We start from the raw sequence: 20,593 nt of genomic DNA, 5'->3' as shown, positions 1-20,593 counted from the left end.
CGAATGGGAACCATGAAGAGGCCGCTAGAAAAGCTGCAACCACCAAGTACCTGCAGAGGGTCATGCAAGTCCTGAGGAGTCAGCTGAACGGTAAGAACAAGATCCGGGCCATCAACACGTACGCCCTGCCCGTGATCAGGTACCCTGCTGGGGTAATAGGCTGGCCAAAGGAGGAGATAGAAGCCACTGACATAAAGACAAGAAAGCTACTTACCATGCATGGAGGGTTTCACCCCAAGTCCAGCACCCTGAGGCTGTATGCTAAGCGGAAGGAAGGGGGCCTGGGACTGGTGAGTGTCAGCACCACAGTCCAGGATGAGACAACGAACATCCAAGAATACATTGGGAAGATGGGCCCAACTGACCGAGTGCTCAGTGAATACCTCAGGCAGCAGAAACCCAAGAAAGAGGAGGGAGACAAGGAACCATCATGGAAGGACAGGCCCCTGCACGGTATGTACCACCGGCAGATAGAGGAGGTGGCTGATATCCAGAAATCCTACCAGTGGCTGGACAAAGCTGGACTGAAAGACAGCACAGAGGCACTAATCATGGCAGCACAAGAACAAGCTCTGAGTACAAGATCCATTGAGGCTGAGGTCTATCACACCAGGCAAGACCCCAGGTGCAGGCTGTGTAAAGATGCCCCAGAGACAATCCAGCACATAACAGCAGGGTGCAAGATGCTAGCAGGCAAGGCATACATGGAACGCCATAACCAAGTGGCCGGCATAGTGTACAGGAACATCTGTGCCGAGTATAACCTGGAAGTCCCGAGGTCAAAATGGGAGATGCCCCCAAGGGTGGTGGAGAATGACCGAGCTAAGATCCTGTGGGACTTCCAGATACAGACGGACAAAATGGTGGTGGCTAACCAACCGGACATAGTGGTGGTAGACAAACAGAAGAAGACGGCCGTAGTGATCGATGTAGCGGTTCCGAATGACAGCAATATCAGGAAGAAGGAACACGAGAAGCTGGAGAAATACCAAGGGCTCAGAGAAGAGCTCGAGAGGATGTGGAGGGTGAAGGTAACGGTGGTCCCCGTGGTAACCGGAGCAATAGGTACGGTGACTCCCAAGCTAGGCGAGCGGCTCCAGCAGATCCCGGGAATAACATCGGAGATCTCTGTCCAGAAGAGCGCAGTCCTGGGAACAGCTAAGATACTGCTCAGGACCCTCAAGCTCCCAGGCCTCTGGTAGAGGACCTCTGGTAGAGCTTGAAGGATAAACCGCCCGCAGGGGCGTGCTGGGTGTTATATATATATATATATATATATATATATATATAGAGAGAGAGAGAGAGAGAGAGAGAGAGAGATATCTATAGATATATCTATATCTATAACGTCAAAGCAGCGTTGCTGCCTCTTTCTGTTGATACTGTTTATATGGTTATTGGTTTATTGGTTATAATAAAGACTTATTTTGTGTTAAACACCTCTGCCTGGTGTCCTTTTCATTCCAATCCGGATCAAATTGTTACTGTCCTCCACACTCTTTGCCTAGCTTTCATGTGGGGACGTAAAATGAAGATAGCTGAGACTTTATTTATAAATGCTTTACAAGGCAAAAATAGTCCTCATTTTAAATGAGGCCACACAAATATTCATTAAACCTTTATTAACACCTTCACAAACAATGAGCTCATGTCTTTATCATTATATATTTGAAATTAATGTGCACTTAAATATTTAAATCAGTTCTCTAGACTTTTATTATATATGAGCTTATTAATTAACAATACATTTTTATATATGAATTGATAAATTACATACTAAGTAATAACTGTATCCAAAATGCAAGCATAAATTCAAATGATCACAGGAATACTCAGGGCCATTTATATACAAAAAGTTAATCAAGGAAGTGGAAAAATATTGGCAACTCCTAGCACTATCCCTCAGCCTATTAGTAAACACACCTATGACATCAATTTCAAAATCCTATGTTGCATCGTTCTCGAGTTCTTGAATTCACAAGAAAACATTTCCTCTGATCTTTGACTGAGATTTGAACGAGTCATAGGGTTTTCTGACCTTTATCATCTGGGACAGATCTCCAGCATCCGCAAGCTCCAGAACAATGTTGAGCTCATTTTCTTCAATAAAAGAATCAAGGTACTTGATTACATTGGGGTGATTCAGCTGCTGCAGTGGACAAACAAAAGAAAAATGGTAGCGTCAACGGAGCTGTCGCAAGCAAGGTGTATAGCAGAGCCGTCCATGCAAATGTTTCAAACACATTTTATAAAATACTGTGCTGCCTCACACGATTTCCTGAAAACTCAGTGACCTTCGCCAAGGTCATTGTCACTGAGTTTTAAACACATCCGAGATTTTTAGTAGATACACCTATGGTGAACTTGAAACTCTTACATTGCCTCACTCTCAAGTTATATCATTCACAAACTTGGGTCCATGCCATCTACCTGTCTGGCAGGGTGACCACCAGTGTTGGTCAAGTTACTTGAAAAAAGTAATTAGTCGCTATTTACTGATTACTTCTCCAAGAAAGTAATCCCTTTACTGATTACTTATTTTCAAAAGTAATTAGTTACTTTACTACTTGGTTACTTTTTAAAAACATGATACATAACCTGAATACATAATAAAGCAATAGACCTTTCAGCCCAATTGTATTTTTTCTGCATAATCAATCATATCAAATTGAATCAAATGAAAAAGTCTCTTTTTAAAACTCTATGCACATTGCATCAAGCAAAAATTAAATTATATGCAACATTCTCTGACTGGAAGAAATTTGTTTAACATTTAAACCTATTTTCTGCTTATTCCAGCATATACAATTAAATCATTTTTTATGTTTACACTCACTCTTTCAAATAGATGCAAGTAAAACACAGCAAAAAATAAATGAAATCAAAGATTCAGCGACACTGAGTCCTGTCGCTCTTAAATCTATTTTCACCTGTTTAGCAGGAGTGGGGCCGGTGGAGGTTTGTGGTCATGTCAGTGGGGGGGATCAGGGGGTTTCTCTGAATTTCACATTCCCGTGGCAGCATGCTAGGTGCTTGTTCAGATTTGAAGTTTAATTTTTTTTGCTGTAGAAAGAAGTTTGCTTCCTACGCAGAGTGTACAGTGGACGCTAATGTTTTTGTCACTTTTTACGGAATCAAACTCAAAGTAATGTCAGTACTTCCAAGCTTTAAACGCTGCATGATCGTACTCTCTCCCACACTCTATATTATCCATTGTTGATCTAAACGTGTGTTGCTACCATGGACGTCGCACGTTCGTACGTCATTGTCATTAGACACTCTCACAAACAAAATCACGGTTTAGTAACACAGTAACGCAGAATGCTTATGGAAAAGTAACAATAATCTAATTACAATCCCTTACTTTACTTGTTACTTGAAAAAAGTAATCAGATTACAGTAATGTGTTACTTGTAACTTACTTGGAATGCGTCACTGCCCATCTTTGGTGACCACAAGTCTTTAATGGCTGGGAGTAAAAAGCATTCTGATGTAGCCTCAGATTTGAGACTGGTTCTTATATGCCACTTTTCTACTCTGCCTGAGCACTTAAAGCAGTTTATACAACTTGCCTCATTCACACCCATTCATACAAGCACTGTTTTTTTATCCTTAAGTACTTTCTATCCAACATTCATACTCCGATGGCGACGTCGGAGAGCCACTTGGGGTTAGAATCTTGCCCAGGGATATTAGGCACAAAGGCTTGAGCAGCCAAGGATTGAACCACCAACCTTCCAATTAGTGATGACCTGGTCTTTCTCCTGAGTAACAGCCACCCAATTTCGCACTCATTCACTTATTATCAACCAGAGTATAATTTGCTTTGACAGACTTTACCTTCAGTAAATCAATCTCTTTGATGCAGTCCTGACGAGCCTTAGCATCCATCATCTCAAAGATCTGCAAAGATACATTGTGAGCAAATGTGGAAAGAAACAACTTCATTTTAACTGAAAGAGACCTGCAAATCTTCAACAAGCAGTTTAGTGGTGAGGGAAGAAAAGATGATTTGGAAAAATTAATTACTCAAGTCAGCTAAAAGCAGTCAATAGAAGAGAAACGATCTAAATAAACCATCAGTAATTATTAAGGCTGTATTATATTGAGACTGTGACACTATTGACACGATAATCAGCTTCTGTATGAGTAAAGTTCTGATAGCTCCTCCACATTGTGTTGGCTCATGACGCTTAAGAAAACAACAATGGAGGAATCACTGCCTTACATTTAGTTATAGTACTTTCAGATAGATATCTAGTGTACTGAAACTCACCCCCAGTGCTGTGTAGTCCATTATTGTAAAATTAAATGTTTTAAGAAATAACCATGTCAGGAAATACAGTCCCAATTCCCAAAAATTTGGAAAAGATATGTAAATGTAAATAAAACATAATGAAATGATTCACAAATGTCATAAACCCATGTTTTATTCACAACAGAACACATAAAACAATACTAAATGTTTAAAGTGATAAAATGAACAATTTTACGAAAAATATTGGCTAATTTTTTAATTTGATGGCAGCAACAGGTCTAAAAAAAATTTGGGGCAAGGTCATGTTTACCACTGCGTACCATCCCACATTTTTTAACAACAGTGAATAAAAATGTAGGAACTGAAGAGACCAGTTGATGGAGAGTAATGTTGTGCCATTCTTGTCTAGTACAGGATTCTAGCTGCTTAAAGGTCCCAAGTATTCTTTGTCACATTTTTTTTGTTTCCTAATAAGTCAAATGCTTTCAACTGGTAAAAGGTCTGGACTGCAGGCACATTAGTTCAGCACTTAACGTCTTCTCTACAAAGTCATGCTGTTTAAATAGATGTATTATGCGGTTTAGCATTATCTTGCTGAAATATGCAAGACCTTCCCTTGATGTCTGGATGGGAGCGCATGTCAGTATAAGACCTGTATATACCTTTCAGCACCATTGAGTTGCTGCTGTTGTTTCAATTAGCATATATCCACAGTAACAAGATTACATGCATTAGTCATTACAACTGATTACATGATCAAATCTTAGTTTGACTTTATTAATAGATCATAAAACCATCTCCATCTTCTTTGTCAGACTATCTTTATTAAATTATAAGTATTTCTGAGATCTTCCGTAGATGTGCATGTCTGCCTCTTTCTCACGGTAGAATAATGTGTCAATTAATAAACAGTTATGAGTGGGTAAATGCCAAAGGCACAGCTTTCCTCATTTACCATTGTTATTAACAAGTAAAAGATGGTTTGTTTTCCGCAAAAACTTCTTACTCATGTTTCAGAATGAGAACACAGAAGATGAAGTCTTTCTGTGCAGTGAAATATTAAAATGCTTAACTCTAAACAGGGAGTGTTGAGTTTGAATAAACACTATAATGGAGAACATTTGGTAGCGTGGGAGCAGACAGAAAGATCTCATGAAAGATCTCATATGGATTACTATAACTATACTCTAATTGGTTTATTAAACAGAAGGAAGATCAAGAGCTCAGGTATCTTAGGCTCCTGAGGGAAAAAAACATCAGTCAGTGGAAGATGAAATACAGTGTTAATGTAATTCAAGCAATGCGTTCCTTGTTTTGTCTGAATTTTACTTAACATGAAAACTAGTAGCTATCAACAGCTGTTAAGGTGGGATGTTTTCTTGCACCCTACTCTGATGCAATTAAGACGAAAGAGTTGAAGATATGAATCAATAAACACTTTGGGAAAGATTTATCAACTTTTCTTTTTAGGCTAGTCTTATTGCTTTTCTATTTGCAGGAGGTTTTGTGAGTGTAAAATTTTGGAAGGATAGTATTTGAATAAATTACAATTTCACTAAATCCCAAGAAAAAGTATGTCTTAGTTTGTGTTTGGTGCAACTGTGATAGCTGCCACTAGTCGCCTCACTCAATGCTCACCCTGCAGGTTTAAAGCTAAGCCCAACATACTTCTACTCCTGAGTAATACTGGTATTATACTGGTATTATACTGGTAACACAGCAGAACTGAATTCAGCTTCATGCATCTTGGTTTTACAGGCAGCCAATTTAATTTTTACCGTGAGTTAAGCAGTTTGCAGTGTTTTAGGCGTATAGTCATAAGTCCTTTCATATAGTCCCATATTTTCCTTTCTATATATCAGAAGAGAGGTTCACATGAGAGAGGGAATGAGACTCACTGTGGTTTAGATTTCACAAGGAAGATGTCAAAATAAATGCAGTAATTTTCAAAACATGCCATAAAACTGTTGCCGCAAAAGGTAGCAGCATCACAAATTTATTCCACCAGCTAAAAAGTCAGTCACTGAAAATGAAGACTGTTTTAAACTCTGCATGTCAACGTCTTCCCACACACCAAAGAAAATGATAAATAAATCAGCTGTGAAAAACCTCTGTGTGCAACTCATGGTAAAAAAAAAAAACCCAGTTAAAATAAAACATTTGAATTCGTTAAGATTTTTGTATTCAAAGTAGAAATAATAATGAATGGTCAGTTTGAATAAGTTTAGGCACTATGGTTGAAAACAAGATTTGTTTTTGAAGGTTGTTTAAACATATCGTGATACATATTGTGGATCATGATATAGGCAAAAAATATTGTGTTATTAGATTTTCCTCATATCGCCCAACCCTACTTAAATACACACCAACTACAGACTAGCTACCTGTATAACTTTAAATGGTGTGGAACAGTAGCATCTCCACTTCACTAAGTCTGGCCTCCAAATATACAAACAGGCTAAATATATTTTACTAGTATTATAAGCACTAAAGGAGGCTGAAATTCTCTTAATATTTGACACATTCATGTAAACAACTATGGTACCGGTGGTTAAACAGTGGTTAAAGCTAAGCTAGCAAAGACTAAAATAAATTAACATTATGCCTACAAGTTGCAGATGATTAAGCAGAAGAATGTATTTGATAAGGTGTGTACAGTTTACTTTGTAAAATAAAATACTTTAAGTAATCAAGTTAAACACATTAACTTGCAAAACACCAATTTCCACTGTAATAAACATGAACAGGAAGTGATATTGCACTGCAGTGAGATCTAAGACCACGTGTATGGCGACTAAGTACAAAGAGCTGTACCTGGACCTTCTTGAGTGCCACCAGCTGTCCATCAAGCAGATATGTTGCTTTATAGACCTCACTGAACTGACCCCGACCGATCTTCTTCTCAATGTGGAAGTTTGCCATTGTGCAGCAGTAATTATAGCTTGGAACATTTTTCTGAACAAGAAAAACACCATCAGCAGTAAAACAAAGCAGTATATTATAACTCAATAGACGTCATTTTTTTCTTTCAGCTTGGTGATTTTAACATATCTTTCAATACTATGTGTTGTTTCAAAGTCTAAGGCTTATACAGACAGAATAAGCAGAACAACAGACAGAAGATTTTGAATATGCTGATGGTAGTTATCATCAACTACCACATGCTAATAGAAGAAAAACATTACACTCTGTTAGTGACAGTGTCTAAAATTATCTTGTACAGTGCTTTAACTTACAATGTCATATAGACACTATACATTTTGGAACATGTAATGCTCTGCTTTTGGCAAAAAAAACAACAACAAAAAAAACAAAAAACAAAAAACAAAAACAGGCCAATACTATTTTTTGGCTACTACCTACCTGATCTTCCTGGCTTGGTATCTTGTAGAGATTATTGTGTTTGTCTAAGGTGGGCTGGTTGTTGTTCTGCACCTCCATGTTTGCATCACACCTACCCACCTCTGCAACAAAGAATAGTTGAAATGACTTATTTAAAATCATGGAACATTTGCTTAAAACATTAAAAAAAAAAAAAAAAAACCTCCAGTCATAATACGCAGAAACTGGGATAAAGTGTAAGCATGAAAAACTAGTTAATGCATTTATTACTTCTAGGTTGAACTACCTCCTTCAGTTAATTCAAAATGCTGCAGCAAGAGTTATGACAGGGACTAGAAAGAGAGAGCATTTTTCTCCTATATCTGCTTCTGGCTTGGCTTCCTGTTAAATCCAGAATTTAAATCCAAATTTAAAATACTCCCACCACAAGGTCTTGAATAATCAGGCCATATTATCTTAATGACCTCATAGTAGCATATCACCCCATTAGAGCACTTCGCTGTCAGACTGCTGACTTACTTGTGGTATTTAAAAGTAGAATGGAGGCAGAGCCTTTAGCTCCCAGGCCCTCTTTCTGTGGAACCAGATTCTACTTGGATTTAAGACACAGACACCCTCGCTACTTTTAAGATTAGGTTTAAAATTTTGCTTTTTGATAAAGCATATAGTTATGGCTGGATCAGGAGAGCCTGAATCCTCCCTTAGTTACACTGCAATAGGTCTAGGCTATTCCCATGATGCACTGAGTGTTTCTTCATCACTCACTATGTGTTTATACCCTTCCCTGCATTTAACCATTAATCTTTGCTATTAATCTTAATCACTATTAATCTCTGACTCTTTTCCACAGTGTTTTTTTTTTGTTTTGTTATTTTGTTCTCCCCTCACTCTGAACCAGTCACGGCAGATGGCTGCACCTCCTTGAGGCCGGTTCTGCCACAGGTTTCTACCAGCTACAAGATTGGTGAAATGGAGAAAGAAAAAACAAAGTGCTTCTTCATAGGGGATCATCTGGTTGTTGGGTTTTCTCTGTATTGTTGTAGGGTCTTTATCTTAATATAAAGTGTCAGGCAACTGTTGTTGTGATTTGGTTGTATAAAACTGAATTGAATGTACATACATATGAAATAAGATGTCTGTTTATGCAGCTAAAATGTACATGCATTTCTAGGTCTTTACTTATATGAATTATTGTATTACTACATGGTCACAGGATGGTTTTTATTAGGGGTGGGGACTTAGGGATTAAAATCGATTCTAGCTTGGATAACGTGATATCAATTCATTAAAATCCTGAATCGATTTTTAAATATAAATTTATTTTGCCCGAAACGCCAGAATCTCAGGTTAAACCTCACAGAATTTCAACAACCACCAAACAGCTAAAACAGTAAATGAGAGCAGGTACACAGATTCTGCACAAAGATGTAAACACAAAGCACGGACCCGCCAACGGATTGGAATCAGTGAGATGTCGCCTTTCTCACCTGACGGCACGGGCATGGACACGTTCGGACCTGAAAGCCAACAGCTCACTGATTCTAATGTTTCGGCAGGTCCACGCTTTGTGTTTAAATCCTTTTTGTGCTAGATTCTGAAGCTGCAGGTTTTATCTCTCTCCAAACAATATTGATTGAACCAGCAGCAAAAGAAGATCCAAACTACGCTTCACATTTCGCTTCACATAAACATCGTCATGAATTCCTTACTTTTGCTGTTTTGCTTCCAGCACGATAAAAATCACACTTCATGCACAGCTCTCTCTCTCTCTGTGTACTTCAAGAACAGCTTCCAATCTAAAAATCTCTGTTTTCTGCATTATTCGCTTGTTTATTACGCACAAGTCTACCGTTGTTTATAGCGCTGTCGGCCGCTGTTTTTTTTTTCCTTTCTTCCGAAAAGAAAGCCTCATTTCTGCTGTTCAATACTGAACAAATTTAAACTTTTTAAAATTATGCAAAATGCTTAGCTGTGTCCCTAATACAACCTGAGTAACTTTGCTCTGCTTCACTTCAGTAGCATCAGGTAATGTTCATATGTTGATTAATGGTTTTCTTTTGTTTTTCATCTATCGCAGAATATTTTTAAGGTCAAATTCCCAGACCAGGAAAGTCGCCTTCATGTTTTTCTGTGTTTTATCCTCAGTTACTCTGACACAAAGGCATCTGCTGTGATGTTTACACCTTTGATAAAGTCTGGCAAGTGTCAGCTTTCTTTTTATAAAAGATATGGATATATACTGATACGTGATCAGAATTCTAATTTTTCTGACTGTCTGAGGCAAAATTTCCCAATTCAAATTGAATCAAATCAAATCGTGGATCAAATTGATTCGGGAGATCAGTGACGATACCCAGCCCTAGTCTTTATGCTTTATAACCATTACAGTTTGTATATAACTGTGATTTGGCACATATAGATAAAAAATAAAATTAGTTAAAATCAAGATGACCTGTTAGTTTAAGACATGTAGCTCTTGAACTTACTTCTCTAGGTGTTCTTTCATATACAGTGGTATGCAAAAGTCTGGGCACCCTTGATAATTTTCATGATTTTCCTTCATAAATCATTGGTTGTTTGGATCAGCAATTTCATTTAAACATATCATATAGTAGATGAGCACAATGATATTTGAGAAGTGAAATGAAGCTTATAGGATTTACAGAAAGTGTGCAATAGTTACTTAATCTAAATTAGAAATAATGCCTCCAAACACTTCCTAAAGCTTCCAATGAGAGTCTGGATTCTGGTTGAAGGTATTTTGGACCTTTCGTCTTTAGAAAACATCAGTTCAGTCAGGTTTGATGGTTTTCAAGCATGGACAGCCCACTTTAAGTCACACCATAGCTTTTCAATAATATTCAGGTCTGGGGACTGAGATGACCATTCCAGAACATTGTACTTGATCCTCTGCCTGATTTTGAACAGTGTTAAAGGTCATTGTCTTGTTGAAATATCCAGCCCTGGTGCAACTTCAACTTTGTCACTGATTCTTGAACATTGTTCTCTCTTTATGCACTGAAGCTGGCACGTTCCCTGAGTTTTTACAGCAAGATGGTGCACCACCACATTATGGGTGCCAGGTCCAAGCATTCCTAGATGAACAGTTTCCTGGAAAGTGGATTGGTCGTCGTGGGCCAGTTGAATGGCCCCCAAGGTCTCCCGATCTGACCCCCTTAGACTTTTATCTTTGGGGTCATCTGAAGGCAATTGTCTATGGTGTGAAGACACGAGATGTGCAGCACCTGAAACTACGGATGCTGGATGAATGTGCTGGCATTTCTCCTGCGGTGTTGCTATCAGTGTGTAAAGAGTGGGAGAAGAGGGTTGCATTGACAATCAAACACAATGGGCAGCACATTGAACACATTTTATAAGTGGTCAGAAACTTGTAAATAACTCATGAAAGAATAAAGTTACGTTGAAACCGAGCACACCATTGTTTTTCTTGTGACATTACCAATAAGTTTGATGTGTCACATGGCCCTCTTCCTATTGAAAAAACAAAAGTTGTATCCAAGATGGCCGACTTCTAAATGACCACCATGGTCACCACCCATCTTGAGGAGATTGCCCCCTCACATATACTAATGTGCCACAAACAGGACTTTAATATCACCAACCATTCCCATGTTATTACGGTGTATCCATATAAATGGCCCACCCTGTACTTGTCACGTGCAGACTCCTACATCATTATGATGAAAGCATTGGGGTTCAATTTGCCATAAGACACTTCAACATGCTGAATGGAGGAGTGAGGGATTGATTGAATGGTGGATGACCCGACTCAACCCCTGAGTCACAGCTGTAACATTCAATTTAGCAGTGTACATGTCACATCCATAGGGCAAGACTGCACAGTTGTGTATGTTTAAATACCCAACTGAACATCATTTAAGAGCATTTTTATAGTTTATTACAAGAATCAGATTTACTTTCTATGGATAGTTATCCAAATCATAACAACTCTTGAATAGGGTAATTTTTTTAATGACTCATTCACCTGGATACTGTACTTAATTGCAATGTGGAGTCATTAACTCTTCATTAACTTTTCTCCAGTTACAAAAGGACTCTGTTGCCAGGTTTGGGCAACAGGTTTGGGTCCTGTGGTGACTACAATAATTCAAGCCTTTGTTCTAGTTTTACTGGAAAAAAAAACAAAGCTATTTTCCGACCACCAGATCACTAAAAGTGACTCAAAATAACTGGTACTGCATCTCTGTGTGTGCTAAGTTATTATGACTAGATGAGTTATTTTAACAATTTTGTACCTTCTCTCACAATTTAAGAGTCCAATAAAAACAAACCAAAAGCAAACATTTTGGATCAATTGAAGGTTTGTTAAGGAATTTTCAAAACAATCTGATAATAATTTATTATAATAGTCCAGCCTAGAAAGTAATAAATGCATTGCCAAATGCAAATATGACATGCTTGGAGCAGATACCAACTGATCGCTGTAACAAGGTCCATGCACTAATCAGGACATCTGATTACCAGAAGTTAAGAAAAAGAGTGAATAGCAGAATAAGCTGTTTGGCATTGGTAGAGTTTGGCATTTTCATGGGCACAACTATGCTACTCAACCCACAAATGCATTTTTGCTAAGTTGTATGCACATATGTTTTTGACTTTTTGCACAAGTGTCAAGGAATACCCGCACCTGTGAAATGAAATGCATTGCTTCTGATTATCTTTTTTCTCACATGCAGTTTTTGACATAAACATAACTCTTCATGTAGTGAAGAAGAACATGCAGAGGGTTGATGAGACATGCTAAGGTAAGATGGTGGCATCTGCTGTGGGGACCCCTAACGGGAGCAGCCAAAAGAACAACACTCTGACATAGCTGCCACGCCCTCATATGCCAGCAGAAAATCGTTGTTGATTGAAGTTGCTCAATGTCATTGGCAATCTCTGGATGCCACATGACTATTAGTCGCTTCCTGTATAGACAGTCTTACTACTCAACCTTTCCCTTCATATTCAACGATGTCGAGTGCTCAATGAAACTATTGCCCATTGGCTTTTGGCTACTGTTGGTAAAACAACAACAACAAAAACTTAATTGGGTAATCTCAACAGGTCACATGATAGAGTGAGGCAAAGTCTCACAGTGGTTTCACCTAAAACCTCTAGTTGTAATGACCCATACCTTTTTTTCCACACCTTGGCTCATGTGATGAGCATATGATAAGGCGTGGGTCAACAAACATCTTAAAGGACAAACCCCAATACCTGGTACTCTCCAACATTTGGTTTTAGAACTGAAAAAGCTCTTGGATGAGATTTGAAACATCTTCAAGAAATTTAAACAAGTACAGTGGTTTTCTTATACCGTTTCTACATATAATGTTCACTTCTACACAGAAACCACACACACAGACAGGAGGGGTGGGGGTACAACTTGTTACTCATGTTTGATACATAAATATTGTCATTGTTATATGGATGTGTTTTGTTTGGGTTTTTTTTTTTTTTTTGTGTATTTTTAAACTAATGACAGAGATGCTATCACATAATACACCCAATGCCGCATCTCTGTTCTACCCAATTACCTCACGTTAAGTTGTAATTGATTAACTTAATGTATAATCCAAATTGGTCTAAGTCAAAAGTACAAAAATTATATTCACAGGAAGATAAACCAGGAGCTGCAGAAGTTACGAGTATTGCAGTGGTTTCCTGTTGTGAAAGAAGAGCCTGCAGAGACGAGAATTACCCCAATAACACTCACCATTACTTCATTTAGCTTGAGTGACAGGTCGCCGATAATTACTTTAAAGTGGCAATGGAAACATGGAAATTAAATGGATGTGAATTTCAGTCCAAGTGTTCTGCTGCGTGCTCTTTTCCGGGCCTGGTGCAGCACGATTGTTTAAAATAGAAAAAAAATATAATAATATGTTTAAACTATAGACCAGGAATCTATAAGGTCTCGTTTCTGTCCGGGTAGGCAGCACGCTAACGTTGCTGCTAACTAGTTAACTGCTACGAAGGTTGTGCAGCTCTCCAAAATGAGGCTGTATCCTGTTCCATGACGCGTGTTATGATTCAGCCACACACGAACTTACTGAAGCGAGCTGCTGCACAATTCTGCGAGCTGCCACCGTCTCCTTACTACTGACTGTGTCTTACCTGGAGAGGAGTCAGTAATGTCCTGCTGCGTGAAGGCCTTCCACATTTTACAACTTCTGTTAGTTCGTGTTGTTGTGCAACTCCTCACACCAACAATGTGAGTCAGACCCCCGCCCCCGAGTCTCTCTCCCCCGCCCCCGAGTCTCTCTCAATCGCCCCCCGCCCCCCGCTCGCTGTCAAGCAGCTTGTTCAATAGAGCTCGCTGGTAACTGAATAACAGAAAGATACCACAAAGTTTTCAGTCTCTGGTTGCTAAAGTGGACGCGAAATTGTGAGAAGTGTTTGAGCAAAGTGGGTCAGTAGTCTCCGCGCCCTGCTTCTTCTCTAAGTCTCCTGCATACGGGATGGGGCTTTTTTTTAAGAGTCTGGTGTGAAAATAGATTTGTATAAATTAACATGTTGAAACGAAAGAAAAAAACGTGGTGGCCGTTTGACAGATGAGGTTGAAACGGAGATGAAATTTCTATTAAAACGTTAATCATTCGGGGAATTAAAAAAAACAACAACTACAAAACAACAAAGCAAGGAAGAACATAATTCAATCTGTTCGGATCTGTAATACAAAATTACTAAAGCAAAACTTTGTATCAAAATGTAAAAAAAAAGAACAAAGAATAATGACAGACCTGAACACACACAGGTCCATACATTTTATAACTGTTTATTTATCAAGCATATTTAATTAAACTGAATTAATATACATTTATCCTTGTGCTGGTTTAAGTTATGTTGTGTTAATTATTTGTATATGTATTTTTGATGCTTTGGCAATAGTATTTTGCCATGGTTATTTGGGTCAGTGTTGTTTGTTTGTTTGTTTGTTGGGATTTTATATATTTTTTTGCCTCCGTACACCACCACAGTGGATTCAGCATCAATCAAACATCAATATGCGATTGAAGTGCAGACTTTAATTACAGGGCTTTAACAAAAGAATTCAAGGAGGTGTTGTTGCAAATCTTATGGTCCAGGCTTGTAGGCTGATACAGAACTAAGAATAGTGACAGAGCCAGACTAGTTCAAACTTCACCTTTTTTGTCTCTGCAGTGTGAACCACACCCAAAAAATAATTAAACTAAAACAACCTGACCAGCATTTATAACAAAAGTGCTGTAAACTGAGAATATATTCATATATATGTATTTAAAGTATATGTGTGTGTGTGTGTGTGTGTGTGTGTGTGTGTGTGTGTGTGTGTGTATGCACGAGTGCCCGATGCCATCAAGTAGGCTCTGTGTTTATTGTCCAGCTCCATGGAGCCCACTTGCCATAGAATATCAGAATTGGCAGGCCAACCACTGGCACCCTTTGCTTTTCACAGATGAGAGCAGATTCACCAAGAGCACATGTGACAGAAGTGAAAGGGTCCGGAGAAGCTGTGGAGAATGTCATGCTGCCTGTAAAAGTTTTGGTGTTTGGTGGTGTGTCAGTGATAGTCTGGTGAGGCATATCCATGGAGGGATGCACAGACCTCTACAGGTTATGCAACGGCACCCTGACTGCCATTCAACATTGGGATGAAATCCTTGAAGCCATTGTCACAGCCAAAGCTTGTGCACTAGGTTCCTCCTGCCCCCAAACTCGCCTGAGCTATTTCTAATAGAAAGCCTCTTGGACATTATATTTTGGTTCAGTTTGTGGGGCAGTGATGGCCTGGTCCAGATCTGGGAGGACATCCCCCATGATACTGTCTGTTATTAGTAGGAGGATGCCCTGATGTTGTCAGTCATGCATACAAGCATGTAGAGGCTATATAAACTGCTGAATACCACTTTGCATTGCAGCAATGAAATTTCAGCAAAAACAGACTAGTCTGTTGCATCAGTTTTTTCCTCTTTGATTTTTGGACTGTCTTTGAATTTAGCCCTGTGTAGGTTGATAATTTTCATTTCCATCAAACAATGTGGCATCCTAACAGATTATCCAGTCCACATCAGCATAGATATCCAGTGTAATTTTTTTTCCTATTGAGGTCTGATGTGTTTTCAGAAGGTTCATTTAAATATTTTGAACAGTTTAGAGAATAGTAGAACAAAGATGTGAACTTTGTGGGAATTTTTGTTTTATAATTTTTCTATTTTGCTCTAGCGTTTTGGAAAAAACAGCTTCACTGTAAGAAAAAACATAGGACACACAAATCTGCTGTTTTTTGGAGCATCCGTCCCAATTTTTCCTCTTGTTAATCCACGTAGCTGTCATTTTCATTTATTTTCTTTTTACATTACATTACATTTAAAAACAAAATGTTTGTGACATAAATAATATAATTTATCTTTTAGATTATTTCAAAATTAATATTGGTAGAAAATATTACTAATTTATATTAAACTATAAATTATCTCCAAAACTGTTTTTAATTATTAGCTATAAAACCTCAAAATGATGTAATAAACTGCACTGGAGCTACCGTTACAGTAAATGCTGAGTAACAGAAACTTTACAGCACCACGCGACACAATCGTCTTGTACGTATTGTGGAAGCTGTAGTTTCTAATACTAGGTAGCTGTATGTTATTGACATTCACCTCTTCTACATAGAAGACTACAAATCCCAGGAGCGGCACAAAGTGGAGCGTGACTTACGCATGGCGATTCACCATGGCGGTGTACTGTTGTGTGTGACGGGCAGGTTAGCTTGAGAAAAATACGGAGTGACGCGTCTGCGTACTGCCTGCTGCTGCCAGCCACGGCGGGGAGACTAAATACAGGATGGGGTCTCGAATCAAGTAAGTATATTTCTCGGTGCGTTAGTTAAAACTGTTGTGTTAGCAGTGTTCCACAGAGTCATGGGGAAGATATCGTAGAGTATGAGGCCCTGGCTTGTTGTGACACAGGCTAAAAACACTGACGAGACCTGGAAAAAAAAAAACAAAAAAACAAGAACCTTTTATTTATATATTTTTAATGACACTGAGGTGTACTAGTAACTCACAAAGCTTTCCGCGCGGTTAGTGGTGACTGACAGTGAGTGGATATGTAGCCACTTTAAGCATGGTAACAGTATTAGATGTTTTTTTCCCCCCCAAAACCGGATGCTACTTTTCAGGACTGAGAAGTGCAGCAGAGACGATGACTGCAGGCTACTCTCGTGGCATGATAGAAAAGGACAACTGATCTATAGATTGGCTTTGGTATACAGATATGGTGTATTTATGAGATTTATATCACTAAAACGACAGATTTAGTAAGAAAATTCCCGCACTGTGTTGAGACACCATGTTAGTAGGGTTATGTGGAGGCCCTACTTTGCCTGCTTTTTAAGAACAATCCTTACAGTTTGGGCTGGATATCATCACTGATTACTATAACTAATTCAATTTCAAGATTCAGTTTTAACTCAGACAGTCATACATATTATAATTGTGATCATTTATCAGTATATATCCATATACTTTTAATTCTTTATGTCTATACATAAAAACAAAGCTGACAGTTGTGAGACTGTATCAGAGGTGTAAGCATCATAGCAGATGCCTTTGTGTCAAAGTAGCTGAGGATAAAACAGAAAAACATAAAGGAGATTTTCCTGGCCTGGCTTTTTATAGCAGATAACCAGCTTAAAAATCTTCTGCAGAATGTCAAAAACAGAAGAAATCCATGAATCAACAGATAAACATTACCTGATGCTGCTGAAGTGAAGCAGAGCTAAGTTACAGAGGTTTTATTAAAGACATAGCTCAGCGTTTTGCAATTTGGCATATTTTGTAAAAGTTTACACTTATTTGGTATTGAACAGCAGAGATGAGGCTTTCTGGTTGGAGGTCATTAAAAAAAAAAAAAAGTCGACAGCACCACACACAACGGTAGACTGGTGCCTAGTAAGCAAGTGAATAATGCAGAAACACTAATTTTTGGTGGTAAACTGGAAGTACACTGTGGGAATTTATGACAATATTTTTCAAATGTGAAGCGTAGTTTGATCTTCATTTGCTGCTTTTTCAGTGAATTTTGGTCGGAGGGTGACAAACCTGCAGCTTCAGAATCTGTGAGATGTCGACTTTTAGCACCCGATGAGTTGTCTGTGTTCGTGCCGCCGGGTTGCGCTTTGCATTTACATCTTTCTGTGGAATGTGTTTACCTGCTCTTTAATCATTTGGTGTTATAACTCTTTGGTGGTTTTTTGAAATAGTTTTGTGAGCTTTAAGCTGAGATTCTGGCGTTTCTGGCTAAATAAATATATTTAAAAATCAATTCAGGATTTAATGAATCGATATTCAAACTAAAACTGATTTGAATAGGAAAATAAATTTTTTAAACCCACCCCTTGCGATCCCTGAACTTTGGGGCGATGTGTAAAATAAAAAAAAAAAAAAAAAAAGACATAATGCATGGTCTACAGCTAATTTCAACTCTTTATTTCATTGGATAAATGATGTCATCTGACAGAAAGATTTCCACTGCTTTGCCTTGTTGACCGTGTCTGGCGATATGGATGATGAGGAACTGTAGATTTTAGACATAATTCTGAAATGTGCCAAACCCCTGTGCCTGCCCACAGTCTGTTTGTTTCACAGCGGATGTTTGTCAAGTAAAGGATTAAAGAAACAAATCTCTTCTTATTAAGACCTTTGTTGGGGATAGTTCTACACATTTTGCAAATGTTTTGAGTATGAACTCTGAAGAATAATTTGGTGAACAGTAAATGTTCATAATGGTAATTTCCTCACCATGTAAGAGTCCCTGAAAAATCAAAACCTGTCACATATTTATCTCTAGCTCACTTTACCAACCTTTACCATTTATGTATTAATACAGCTACACCTATGCTACTACTTGTTGTGAAAGAAGAAAAACATACTTGACCCACCCAACTGGGTTTTTAGCCTAAGATACCCACTGTCTTCTAGGTGAGTTTCTTGTAAAAAGGTATATCTGCTGTGAGACCTGCTCTACCTCCTGGCTGTAGCTCAACAGTCACTTAACCAAAGCAATCATTAGGCTGTTTTTGGTGGAGCACCTTCTTTGCAACCATTTTCTCCCAAAGCCAGTAACCTCCAGGAACCACTGCCAGTCAGTCTGGGAATATTTCTCCCTGTGCTATCACACCCAATATGGTGGACAGATCTCGACATATGTGCACAGACACCATGAGAAACATTAACAGTACAGTACTTACCAGAAATTCCTGCAGCTCCTTCAATTTTGGTGTAGGCCACTTTGCAGTGTCCTTTACCAGTTTTCTTCCTTCATCTTTTTGATGGATGTCTAATTCTTGGTTATATGTTTCTTGTTCTATATTTGCTTTCATTTTTGTCTGCAACATAAGTAAACATAAAGCTTTTTTACAAATATATTTTTTGGCCTTTGTTTTCGGGTTTATTAGATGGATGCAGTGTGAACTGACGGGAAAGAGAGAGGGGAGACATGCGGCAAAGGGCCGTTGGTCAGACTCAAACCTGGGGCCAGCCGCTCTCAGCCATGCTGCATATAGTCGCCTGCTCATCCAACTGAACTAAACTGGCGCCCATAAAGCTAATTTTTTTATTATTTGTTGCAGGGAGAACCCTGAGTCTACCTTTGAGGTGTATATGGAGGTGGCCAACCCAGGCATCCACAGTTCTGGTAAGTCCTTAAAAATTATATTTTCTTTTACATATTGATCATGGAACTAGGTGTACATAAACAAGTAATAATGAATTTAAAATCCAATATGTTTCAATACATAGAACCCCTTCAAGGTTAGAATTACCAGAATTTTTGAAGGCATTAATCACAAAATGTTCTCTGGTTATAGTTATAAAAATACCCTGACCAAACCAGACGTACTTAAGTAACATGGAAAATAAATCGATTTATCATCTTTATCATATCTTTATAGTTCTTGTCATCATAGTATCCACTAGAAATATTCTTACCAACTAATTTCTTAGCTGACGTAGCAAGGAAACAAAGTTTGACTAGCTGACTAGTCTAAGACTAAAAAACACTCAGATATCTAGTTACATTTGAGAACCACTTAGTGGACAATTCAAAAAGTTGTCCAAATAAAGGCATTTGAAACCAGTAATCACATTCTTCTTGAGTCGTCCTGGTGGATGATATTGTTTGTTTTATTCATTGAATTATGGTATATCTGGTGGAAGACAGCTGTATAACACTTAGAACATAACAGTTTGCCAGGTTTGGGCGTCAATTAAAATGTGAACAATTAGATTAAATGACTATTACATCTGGTACTGCCTAGTCACATTATTAACAGTTAGTAGTCTAGTTGACTCTTTGCACACATCCTTAGTATCCACATCCACATCTGCTCATAATACAAATTTCACTGCTGGTTATCTACCTTCCATTCCCTAACACTAGGGAAAAAAAAACTCAGTTGAAATCGAGTATGTTTCTTGGGACTTTTTTTTTTTTTACCCAACCTAATGCACTTTCCCCTCCAATGTTTTATGCAGTCTGATCCCCTGGGGAACCAAAGACTTCCTCAGTTTCTCTGTACACAACTGACTTTAAACTACACAGCATTCTCTGTTCTAACACTGCCTCCACAGGGTCCAACAAACAAGCCTGCCTTCTTGATTATTTTATTCAGCCAGTGATTGTTCTTCTTCTTGGTACAGCTCTCCCAGCGGACCACAGCATAGGGAATTGCATTAGCAACCACCGACTGATACAACATCTGTAGCAGCTTTCAGAGGATGTTCAGCCTCCGCAGGAAAAATAAAGTCGAGTCTACCCTTTCCCAAAAGAGAAGGTGGAATAAAGCTAGCTATTTAGGCCTCCTGTCTCTTTGTGCAATCTCATACTTATTCCAAAACGTTGAGAGAAGGGCCACACCATTTGTTGCATATTACTGTGGATAGTTCTCTGGTACACTTTTTACACGTTTTGCAAATCAAAGGA

General features: G+C 38.5%; 2 protein-coding genes across 5 annotated transcripts in view; one reads left to right on the top strand and one right to left on the bottom strand.

Moving 5' to 3' along the window:
- Positions 1 to 13,870, bottom strand: part of nek6 (NIMA-related kinase 6) — a 26,945-nt gene extending 13,075 nt beyond the window's left edge. The window contains exons 1-5 of one of the 2 annotated variants that reach the window (XM_085167649.1): positions 13,745 to 13,870; positions 7,622 to 7,722; positions 7,073 to 7,213; positions 3,841 to 3,903; positions 2,039 to 2,149 (exon numbers count right to left, since the gene is read on the bottom strand). In XM_085167649.1, coding sequence (XP_085023775.1) covers positions 2,039 to 2,149; positions 3,841 to 3,903; positions 7,073 to 7,213; positions 7,622 to 7,722; positions 13,745 to 13,790 — 462 coding nt within the window. In that variant the 5' untranslated portion in view covers positions 13,791 to 13,870. The other variant, XM_085167650.1, reaches the window with a different exon arrangement.
- Positions 13,871 to 16,299: 2,429 nt separating this feature from the next.
- The window catches only part of dennd1a (DENN/MADD domain containing 1A), a 44,988-nt gene continuing 40,694 nt past the window's right edge, over positions 16,300 to 20,593 (top strand). For 2 of the 3 annotated variants that reach the window (XM_085167580.1, XM_085167578.1), the window contains exons 1-2: positions 16,300 to 16,470; positions 19,242 to 19,306. In XM_085167580.1, the coding sequence (XP_085023706.1) occupies positions 16,454 to 16,470; positions 19,242 to 19,306 (82 nt within the window). In that variant the 5' untranslated portion in view covers positions 16,300 to 16,453. The remainder of the gene's footprint in view (positions 16,471 to 19,241; positions 19,307 to 20,593) is intronic. The other variant, XM_085167581.1, reaches the window with a different exon arrangement.

This window comes from Neolamprologus multifasciatus, chromosome 7 (genome assembly GCF_963576455.1).
Source record: "Neolamprologus multifasciatus chromosome 7, fNeoMul1.2, whole genome shotgun sequence".
Classification (NCBI taxonomy): Eukaryota; Metazoa; Chordata; class Actinopteri; order Cichliformes; family Cichlidae; genus Neolamprologus; species Neolamprologus multifasciatus.
Note: the sequence above shows the minus strand (reverse complement) of the source record. Positions and strands in the feature narration are given on the sequence as shown.